We start from the raw sequence: 11888 nt of genomic DNA, 5'->3' as shown, positions 1-11888 counted from the left end.
TTTGACCAGTGTCTGGAACTTCTTCGAAGACATCATTTTCTTTTAAATTCTGCAATTCTCTCTCCTTCGCATCAACTACTTCCTGTGAAAACATATCGACATCACACATATAGACAGGGAATTCCGGATTTTCCAGCTCGACCCTTTTGGACACATCATTCCAATTGATGCTTTTTGGCTTTCTATCACCATCATTAGACACATTAACCCAATTTTTATAAGTGCCACTTCTTTTGGGTTGTGCTGAGAGAACTCTTGCACGATACCATCTTCCATTTAGATTGTATTTGATGTATGATTTTGCTTTTGGTTTCAATTCAACTTTCTTGAATTCTGTAGATGGTCTTCTGAAAATGTCACTTGTACAACCACTACCTTCGTCTTCTTCAGTTTCATTATTTTTATGAGTATCCCTGTTTTCCTCAACTTCATTTTCACTTGTGCCAGAATCTTCTTGGTCATTTTCGTCTACATTTCTAGCTTGTTCTTGATGATATTGCTCTACATCTTCAGAATCATCATAAACATCTATCACATTCTTATCAGCTGTGTCATCATCATCATCATCATCATCATCATTATCATAATCATCACCACCATCATCATCATCATCATCATCATCATCATTATCACAATCATTGACGCTATCGTTCATATCACACAACTTTTCAAATGGCTTTCCTTCCTCTTGACATGATCTGACTTGAATTCACTAACTTTACAATTTTGGCTATGTTTCATCAACTGACAGGGATGCACTCGGTAAAAGTTACCACCATGTCTGACAAGCACCATTTGACCATCTTGTCCCAAAACCACACCTGGACCTTTCCAACCCTTGGTGTTTTTGCGCTTGTAGAAGACTTTTTCTCCATTCAAATACGTCTCATCAGAATATGTTCTAACATTATGTCTCAGCGCTCTTTTAATTCTCTCACTGGATTCTGCTTTAATGAAATTCTCCCTTGCCTTATGCAGAGCAGATAGATTTTTTCTCACTATTTCACTTGACGTAGTTGGCTCCAATGCTGGTAAATGATCTGTCAGAATAGTGGGTGTGTTCACATTATGGCCAAATACCAATTGGTTTGGGCTGTAGCCACCATGATTCTGTAAAGAATTCTTTGCGCTGAGGGCCCATGCTAGTGCTACGTCTGGTTCACACTTCGTATCTTCAATTGTCTTGAACATGGTCTCTGCCAGAATTTTATTATGTCTTTCCACAATACCATTGCTGAAAGGAGATTCGCCTGCTGTTGTTTTTGTCTCAATATTGAGCTTTTCATTCATTTCTTGTAAAACCTCATTCGAGAATTCACCACCATTGTCAGTCAAGATTGTACTTGGTGATCCGAAGTATGCAATCCAAAATCTAAACACTCTACTGACAATGACATCTTTATGTTTCGATTTGATAAGACATCCAGCAGAGTAACGAGTTGCAGCATCAATGATATGTAAGATGTGTTGTTTATTATGTTCATAAACCTTTAAATCCATACATATTACTTGATTAAAAGTGTTTGCCAGAGGTATACCCACAACTGGTCTACTGTATGGCCTTTTATATTTGTGACATATTTCACAATCATTGCAACATTCTTCGATGCATGACAAAAATTCCTTGTCATACAAATTACTATCCTTTACAAGTTTGAGTAGCTTATCTTTGCCAGCATGAGCGAATTGGCGGTGCAGTTTCATAGCTTTCTTCATTTTCTCTGTCTTACTAATATTTTTCAAATTTTCTCCATGTAGAATGATTTTTGTTCCTTTTTGAGCATCAAGATCACAATGTGTTAGTGGAAGACAATAGTGTCCTGTTGTGGTACATATTAAGTTAATTCTTTCCTTCCCAATAAGGGCCAAGTCACTGGTAAAATCTAACTTCATACTGAGAGACTTCATGGTACTACGACTAATCAGTAGTGGTATTTCAATCTCTACTATGTCAACAGACAATTTATACTTGTTGCCACCTAGAATAACTGGTATTATTAGATTTCTTGTAGCTTTCACTTCCTTTCCATCACCAAATCTATATATAGAATCAGTACTATTTGAAACTACAGCATTTTTATTTGATTCAGAGAGAGTCCCAAGATATTCATCCATCCATTTCTCCCCAGCCACTGTCTTTGTACAGCCAGAATCCAAGACACCTCTACCAAAGGATTCTCCAACAAGACAATATTGCCTTTGGTCTGGAGAGGCTGCAAAAAGGGTGATATGGATCTCATTTACATCTTGTTTCTTTTCTGTAGGTCTATTGTTCCGTGATCTGAAACCTCTTTGCTCTTGATTTCTATGAGGACATTTATTAGCAAAATGTCTTGTTGAATCACATTCATGGCACCTCATGAGTTTCCCATCCTTATCAACAGGATTCATTCTTGAACGTGTATTCCTTGACAAGCTGTCCTTGGTATCAGCATGAAGATTTCCATATAAGCATTCTTGTTTCACAGGAAGAGCTCCCAAATGTGCAGCGTCTTCTGCTGTGTTCAGTTCTCCAAATATCTTCATGATTGTGTCCTTCATATTCTTATACTTGAGTTCTGCACAAGTTGTACGAGCCAGTTTTTCATTTTCTTCAGACATATTCGCAGCTGTGAGAAGAAAATATGCCCTGACAGCTTCAGGCAATGCCATATCATATTTGGATATCTTATTGTAAAGCTTCTCAAACTGCACAATAAAATCAGGAAATTTGTCTCCACTATTCCTCTTATAGTCATAAAACTCTTTAAAATCAATAAATGCTCTTGTGCTTTCATCTTTCAAATATATTGAATCTAGCTTAGATATAATCTTGTCCAAACCATCATCTGATCCCACTTCTGCAGGTGTCAGGTTGCGTACTGCCTCCCGTGCCCGACCAGTCAGTGACAGGTATACAGCTGGACCTTGCTTTTTCTTTGGTAGTTCTGTAAACATCTGCCAGATCTCCAAATCGTTCTTCCAACTGCTATAGTCATCATCCTCTTTAAACGCTGGTGGAGCCTTCAATGTTGTTGTTGCCATTGTTCACAAACCACTTCACCAATTGGTTTGCACACACACGTGTCAACAAATAGCCAACAAAAGGGAAAGTTATCTCTCTTACCTCAAGGAACACATCCGGGTGTGTGCCCTCAATTGCTTTCTTTCAACTCAAATGTCACTCGCACAATGATCATAAATACCAGGCCAGTTGATCTGTACCTTTTAACTCTGTTACCATTGTTAAATGATTCTTACCTTGATGAGGTATAACTTGAAGGCTTCACCAGTCTCTAATACTATTGTATTGGTTACTGAAAGATAACAACAGAATTAACACAAATTGCAATATCAACACCTCTTGTGGTTTTAAGATGATTAGTAGCCCTATATAACATTGAAACTGCTTGCTTTGATGCTATTCGAAGCTAAAGATAGCATCAGACAAGAAAAGTAACACTATTCCTGTATGTGTAAACAAAGTAACAAGGGCAATATTATGAGTGTGTTACTTTTGGACTCCAAATTTGTATAGTTATAATTTAATAGTTAGTCATAATTAATTAGTAATTTATGGGAAAACTACATTGTAATAATTGTTTTAGGTTAATTTCATTCAAATTAGGGATTAAAAGGTAACATGCAGGGTTAAGTTTTTTAATAAATTAAGTTTGGTCATTAAAGGTAAAAACATCTTTTAATTCTAATCCTTGTGCTGCCAAATTTTTTTAAATGAGTAAAACTGGAAGATTTAGATGGGATGAAAGAGTAACATAACTAATGCATAAAAAAAATATATATATATATAATAAATTCATAAGCATATCTCATATAAGGATACACGTAGACATCAGACAATTCTAACAGCTGATTTTCCTTTCTTTATTCATAAAAATCAACAAGCAAGTAGACTTAAGTCATGTTACTTTTTTATCTCACAAGTTTGCAAATGGCCATTAACACCCAGGATTGTATTTTAGGTTTAGCAACTTAGTAAGAAAAAATGTTTTTCGTAAATTTTCTTCTGTATCAATATACAGTAAATAAGTATATAACTGAAAATGCAAATTAGGTTACATTTTTATCAATTACACATAATAAAAGTTACAGCACGATTTCAGTACACCAGAAAATGCTCATTTTCAACATTTAACATTATTTATCATCTTTCTATAGCTTAACACATAAATACAAGTAGCATATAATTTTTGTATAAGATGTCTGTGGTCAAGAAACCAGGTTTTAATCGATACGAACCTCCCTCACCATCTTTGCTAGGAGATGAATGGATAGAAGATACGTTTTTAGATAACGTTGATAAACTGCATGATGTGCTGCCACAACCCTTTAGACGAATTGATAAACTTGTTTGGGAGATTTTTGAGCAGGCTTGGATTTGTATAGAACACAATGAGAAACAAAGACAATACATTCAGTCAACAGAAGTGAAATTAAACAAGGTGATATATGAAGAGGAATTACTTCTTCACGACCAATTTAAGTGCTCTGTTGCTTGTGATTGTTATTTATTTGTTGGTGTAAAGCATCAGCTTATTGTTTATGAACTGCCAAAGCTAAATAAGATCACTGCTTATAATTATGTTGATGATACAAATAAAGAGGAAAACTTTGTGGAGGATATACATGTTGTTACCAATGCAGATGATATAGTTGTTATTGTGACAAAGGATTATCAAGGTAAGTTTATATTTATTGATGTGTTCAGTCCTGGTCATATATGAATTTCGATTGTCGTAGGTGCGTGATGAATTTCACACGTCTTGCCTTAATTGAGGAGAGTGGTTATTCAGTTTTCATAATTTGAGGTGCGTGATGACACATATGAAAGTGTGGTCGTCTCGTAGGCCTACTGAGTAATTGAATGTATTTGCATCTTTAATAAAAGACCGTCTCAAAATTTCCATACGTAATTCATATAATTCGTATCAAAACTTTGTATCAATGATCAGCCCTTATAATTAGCGTCGGCATTCGGCACTGCCAACGTAATTGCCAAAATTACAAAGATACAGTAGTTGCGTAGGCAAAAACGGTCGGCATTATCATGCTGACACTCTTATGCTCGGCTGGTGAATTACGCTCGAACGAAAGACGGAAGACCATTTGGAACCATGCCACAAGTCAGTCCGACCTTCATCGTCACAGAGAATACTGCAAGAAGAGTGTGCACCCATGCAAGTTAAATAGAACCAGAACATGGGAGAGGTTTGGTGTCTTGTACCTTAATACAGCTTTCGGATGAATGTTCTTGTGATGTAATACCAAAGAAAAAACATGTTGAATAAAGTTTAAAAAATCTTTTTAAAAGGGGAAACAGAAATCAAATATATTTATTAATAATAATCGAAAAAAATTGTATATCATATTAAAAAGATGTCCAGAAGATCTGTCTCCCACACGACACAGCAGGCAATAAGTCAGCCCTGCCCTCGGTTTTGTGCGAAGAGATGTTCTGCAAAGACTCTAACAATTGAGACTCCTGTACAGTTTTGCTTCAAGTTAAGCTGGGCCAGCGACAAGCATTTTTGAAGCATGCCACCAGCGACTTCTGCGATACACAACCTAATGATGCCCTAACCTATTGAATTCATCTCGAAACATAATGCGCATGTTTTTCATTCAAATTCCGAACTCAGTCATTTTTTTCTTTGATTATTAGTAAATAATTACTTTATACAAAAGACATTTCAGGTGCGCATTATTGAAGTGACTAAAGTGTTTTTTGTGCGTGATTGAAGACGCTGCTCCATTGTTGCAGGAACGTGTGGAGGTGTGAGGGTGTGATCGCGCACCTTAAAAGATGAGGACTGGTGTTTGTATATTATCACTCATTGTTCTTATATATATGTAACGTCATTTCTCATTGTTTTTATTGGGTTGTTTTATATCACAGGTCAAGTGAAGATTTTCGGTTTGAAAGAAGACGCAATATTTTTGATGCAGCATATTGAAGTGAGAGTAAGAACAATAATTTTTTAATCAGAATGGAGAGAGTATATATATATATGGCTTTTCTGTGTTTAAATTAAGATATGTAATATTATATATATATACATGGTAAGTAAGTTCAAAAAGTTTCACATGCACTGAACAATCGAAATTTTGACTTTACAACACAACAGATCGCTTTTTATTATGGTTTTATTATTGTTCTAACCGTTTTAGGCTCAGCAAGAAAAGATATGTGCAAAAATGATTAATTTGTCTGAAGACAACTCATACCTTGCAATCAGCTGGGATGGTAAGAATTATTATTTAGGGATGGTTAAAAAGGTATTTACAGAACTTTTTCTTAGTAAATCTAAAGCAGAAACAATGATTTTCTCCAGAGCAACTTCAGAACCTGGCATGGATAACTAAAATTATCTTTATCATAGCAATTATTCTTTCATTCTATTTTTTTCTTTTTTTTTTATACTAGTTTTTAATGTATAAAAAATGATTTCTTTAACTTTTCTGTGTGTATTTTAATTTTTGTTACTTTTTGCTCTTATTTTTGTCCTCAACATTTGTCTAAAGAGTTCAGAAAAGTATTAGATAAAATAACTAGAAAAACTAATGATGGCATCATAAAATTGACAATGTGATCAAAATATTGTGAAATTTCATTTACTTTAGGCTTGGCGCATACGAAAAACTCATGGACATAATTTTTGATGTTCAGAAAGTATAGGACAAGTTGATTTTAAATTAAAGTCATTTCCAAATTAAATGTCCCATGTATTATTGTCATGTATAGTAGTATATATGTGGTATTTTCAAATTTATCTGGGTATAAAAGTTATTCCATCTGAAATCACTAGAGTCTGATTATATCCCGGTTTAAATTAAATGAAATTTTGTACAGAAGCTAGAATTTATTTTATGATCATGTGTTCCATTTTTTTAGCTTCTAACTATCCACTATTACAGAGTTATAACAGGTTTCAGTCCCTTTTAGGAATAATGTTTTAATGCTGCAACATTTTTATGATGAAAAGCCTCTTACCTTTAATTAGTTAGAAATATATGTCCTAACTCAATTTGGTTCTACAACTTGGGTGTGTGAGGAATCCAAATATCGCATCAAAATCCAATTGAGCAAAGTCATCAATATGAAATAAGCATTTTTTAAACATATATCTTAATATTTTTTCCAAATGAGATATCCCGATTGTCATAAAAAAATCAATGTGGACAAGGTTAAAACATGTTAAAACATGTTTATTAAACTCCCTAATTGAGATGTTATTTATTTCTGTAAGGAAAATTATTAGCAATTTAAATTAGGAAAATACATTTTCTAATGCAAATATAAGTTGATTTGATTTTGAATATTCTAACACTCTAAAGCTGTTTTTATTTTTTCAAAAAATATTGAAACATATATAATAAAAAAGTTAAGTATAGCATGATACTTTCTTTTAACTTGCAGTTAAAGCTACGGACAGTATAAACGAAATAATATAGAAAAAGTTAGCAGATTTTGAATTAGTAAATTCTTTTCAACATCAGTGAGCTAAAAAATTAGCTTAAATGGCACAAATCCATGAATACTAGGGACTGTTCTTACATATGAATACTTTCTTTTAAAACTTGTCAGCTGGTTTTTGTAAACTTGTTTTGGCAACTAAACTTTTAAGTTTACTTTTTTACCATGACTCATAGCAAAAAAGACCATTTAAAGGTTTCTGTTATTACTTTGTGCATAAAGTCAAATTAACAAAAATAAACCATTTGATATACGTAAGCACAAAGAATAGCTTTTTTATTTTCTTGTTTTCTTTATAGTAAACAACAATTGGGTGCAACTTTAAAAAAAGTTGCAGCATTGAAAAATCAATTCGTAAAAACGACTGGGACCTAGTGTCTATATTTTCATTATCGTGGGGTGTTAGGAGTTAAAAATTTGGGTATGATTGTACCATAAAATCTACCTTGTACTGAATCTCATCAAATTGTAATGATGGGTGTCAAAACCCATATGCCACAGTGATTTCATAAACCACTAATTGTTTAAACAAGATATTCTTTTGATATTATGTGGATGTTTATGTTATTTGCTTATTGATTAGAAAAGCAGCATTATTTTATTAATATGTTCAGACTTTTCCAAGCAGTGGTTGGATGTTTATAAACTTCCATATGAAGAGTGGATGAGTAACATGGATAATATGGAAACACCAACAGAAAGTCCTACTGCAGATGTAGGTAACGATGATGAAAACAGAAATATGCATGAAGATTTGCAGGTGGTTAGTTTTAGCTACTTTATGTCTGTTTTAGCTACTCTATGTTAGATTTAGCTACCTTATGTTAGTTAAGGTTACCATATATAATCAGTGAACATTGGAATGGAACTTCAAGTATTTACAAAAATATCAACTAGTTGTTACTAGCTGATATAACTTTACTTTATTTAGAAGAAAAATACAGTGTTATCTGTATAACCTACTTCAAAGCTTACCTCCCTTGAATAAACAAGTTGGCTTCATACCAAAGAGCTTTAAAAGTTGTCTATTGTTCTGTCTACCCTTTTGTCTGGCTAATTATGCGGAATGATGACATCATAGGTAGATGCTAAGAAACAATTGCTAGTATGAATGATAATCCGGATAACTAAATATATTAATATTTATGTGAATATTTTTAAAATGTCAAGCTGAATAGGTAAAAAACATATTTCTGTCGCCACTACTTTGATAAACCCTTAATATAGCACCTCATTTATTTTAATTACCTGAAACCATGTTTAATTAACTAAAATTTAAATTCAAAAATTTTAAGGCTCTTTACTATGTATCCAGCTTAGTTTTTTAAGGTAAGCTTTAAGGTAAGTTGTACTTGGTGAAATTTGTGCCAACAACTGAAGTGAAGATTTCAAGTCATGATTTATTATTTTTAAGATTTATTCTAATATCAGGAAAAGAAACTTGATAAGTTTGAGAGAGAATCATGGCATTATAAAAGTTACACTTATATTCTAGGGATTTTAGAAAAAAGGTTACCATTGCTTTGCCTTGAATAAAGAACCTGTACTTAATATAGCCCCAATTTCCATATGTGTATGGATGCAGTGAACAGATACAGAGTGTTTTCCCTGCATATAGAAATGAACTTCTTTTTTTCTTCGTTCTGTTGACTTCAGAAAAGCTTAAGAGCTGTATCTCAGTATTTGTACAGTGAGAAAATCTGGGTGTCGGTTGCGCCTTGAAAACTCTGCAGTCTGAAACATCCATCAATTTCCGGGTATTAAACCTTACAATAAATGTTTCCAAAAACAATTGTGTGTAACTATATATAATACATTTTGTCATAACTCCTTGTTTACAGCTGTATTTAATAATCTCCTTTCAATTAATTGGAATGTTTAACAATGCTATTTTTTGTATTTTTTGCCTTTGCGTTTATTATGCTCAGGAATTTTCTTTTTATCTGTGTGCCTATAGAAACATTAAAATATAGCAGAAAAAGGAAATACAACCTAAAAAAAAGAGCTTAAATTGATGAAAAGAACCTTGAAAACCTGCTCAAAAACTTTAATAGACAATATGTGAGGAATATTTAAGTTGAAGCAGTGTCAAACTAAAGCTTTAATGTTATCACTCAAGTGATTAATGTGTAAGACACGCTCTAAAAACTAAAAAAGTTCATGTATAATTACTCATATGTAGGTGACTTCCGAAGGATTGCATGTTGCAATGTCATGAACACTTTTTATTATTGCAATGCTTGGTAATTTTAGGTATCTGAGTCAGCAGTAAAGAGATCATTCACAAAGGTACAGCACGTGTTGCGAGTAAATCCACCATTGCTCAAACCTTGCTCGTCAACAAGTATATCTGCTATCTTAAAGAATGTGGATATTGATTCGAATGTCATTGGTTCTGGTTCACATCATTTGTTGACATCAACTTTTTTTGAGCACATTTGTTCGGAGTTTCAATATAAATCACAAATAAAAGAAGACATTGATATTACAAAGAGGTAATTAATTTGTTCCTGATTTCTCAGAAACAGACTCCTTAAAAGCTCCTATTCCTTAATTTAGACTCTCTTATTTTTTTTTTTTTCAAATTTTTGTTAAAAAAGGTAATAATTTTTATAAATTAATGTATCAAATAAAAGGAAATTAAAAATTTCTATCCCTATTTTTGAGTCCAATGTCTGTTTAACTTAATTGATGCGTTTAATTAGCTTAGTTTCAACGAATTCATATGCAGTGATCACATTGAAACTAGGTGACGTGCTGCGTCTTTACATCGTCTTACAGTTATATGTACAATATCATTTTGAATATACTTAGGGTCAACATATGAAAGTTCTTCAGAAACCTTTTAGCTTTTTTGGCTCAACATAATAGTTATGAGTAAAGTGTGACACAGCTATGACGTCTTTACCATTAAAATTTTAAAATGTTGTTATTCACTAATAGAATATAAATATACGATAAAACCTTGTCGCCTCATGCTCTTTCATTTGAACTGAATCTCGACCTCTGTCCTCCCTCCTTAAAAAAGAGAATATGGCTATGACAACACAATTATTTCACGATTTATTATCCTTTTTTTTCGATAAACTAAGCGTTCTGTGTTTTTTGTGCTTCTTTTAAGATTAAACATTTTATGCTCTTCCAAACTGATCTACAATAAAAACAAAACACGAATATAACCGATATATATATAACATCATACCTCTTAATGGGCGATTCAATTTGTTAAATCCAATTTGTCGAACTCGAGATTTCAGAAGTTCGACAGAAGTCGATTTTTTTAAAATGCTTCGATAAATGCAATCGCCCATTTTATATGAATGTAAGGCGGCAGCGGGAAAAGAACACGTTTTTTTAAAAAAAACTCCAGTAAAAGTTTGAAAGGTCGCATACATAGTGTAAACTTCACAATGTTTTCTTTAGATCAAATACCATTGCATCAGTGCATTTCTTAAAAGGTCAAATGACTAGCAGTTTATTCCCATCTAAAAATTCACAAAATGCAGGTAATTATGACGCGTTTTTTCTTCTCTATTCCTTTATTTGAAATTTTTAATATATTTAAAGGAAAAAAAATTGGTGGAAAGTAGATTTGGTGATGATAAAAAACTTTAATTTAAAAGAATGTAAAAATTAAGTAATAGTGGCAGAAATATTTTTTGGTGGATGATAAAAGCTTGTTTTAAAAAAACAAAAAAACTGATTTTTTCTTTTTGAGTCAGACAACAGCATTGTTTTTTGCAACAAGAACCATGTACTTACGTGAAAAGAAAGTCGGCCAAATACTAATATGAACAACTATTTCATAAAAATACTTTAATATTAAATTTTTGAAAAAATTTGACGGACGTTAAAAAAAACTTAATCTTTAATTCAGCGGATTCTTGCCAAAACAGCCTTTTTATTCTAGCTCAAATTCAGCATACTTTTTGGCGCGTAAAAGCCATTCTAAATGGAATTTTCTCACTATATTTGCTTACACGTTGGTATTTCAAATAAATTTCGCATAATAACGAGAACGTTCGTCCAATATGCTAATCGCAGTGAACACAAGGTGAACACAAATTATTAAAGCAGGGTTGATTAGGGGAATGCGCGCATGGGCAGAAATTATTTCGCGTAAACACATCTACACAATAATAAGCCATCACTACAAATAATCTTTTAGTGCATCGTAAATAATATCAGCCATTTTGTCGTAACCTTCTGGTGTAAAATGTACGTTATCATCCCATAATTTCATTTCATTCTCACCACTGCTTTGCTTTTCAATACTAGCAGCTAGATCGATAAACACAGTCACATTACGATGTGATTCAGCATATTGTTTTAGCAAGCTGTTTATAAAGCTTCTGTAACGAGTAAATATACGTGCTTGATGTTCAAGTTGTATTGGCGGTATGGTTATAACGGC

At 32.8% G+C, this 11888-nt stretch overlaps 1 protein-coding gene across 1 annotated transcript in view; it reads left to right on the top strand.

Annotated features, from left to right (window-relative positions):
- The first annotated feature begins 3798 nt into the window (after window positions 1–3798).
- The window catches only part of LOC130637957 (WD repeat-containing protein 93-like), a 34859-nt gene continuing 26769 nt past the window's right edge, over window positions 3799–11888 (top strand). The window contains exons 1-6 of the mRNA XM_057446965.1: window positions 3799–4680; window positions 5897–5961; window positions 6169–6244; window positions 8089–8234; window positions 9728–9969; window positions 10898–10980. Of these exons, the coding sequence (XP_057302948.1) occupies window positions 4200–4680; window positions 5897–5961; window positions 6169–6244; window positions 8089–8234; window positions 9728–9969; window positions 10898–10980 (1093 nt within the window). The 5' untranslated portion in view covers window positions 3799–4199. The remainder of the gene's footprint in view (window positions 4681–5896; window positions 5962–6168; window positions 6245–8088; window positions 8235–9727; window positions 9970–10897; window positions 10981–11888) is intronic.

Source organism: Hydractinia symbiolongicarpus, chromosome 1 (genome assembly GCF_029227915.1).
Source record: "Hydractinia symbiolongicarpus strain clone_291-10 chromosome 1, HSymV2.1, whole genome shotgun sequence".
Classification (NCBI taxonomy): Eukaryota; Metazoa; Cnidaria; class Hydrozoa; order Anthoathecata; family Hydractiniidae; genus Hydractinia; species Hydractinia symbiolongicarpus.
The sequence above is the reverse complement of the archived record's forward strand: the minus strand, read 5'-3'. Positions and strand labels throughout refer to the sequence as shown.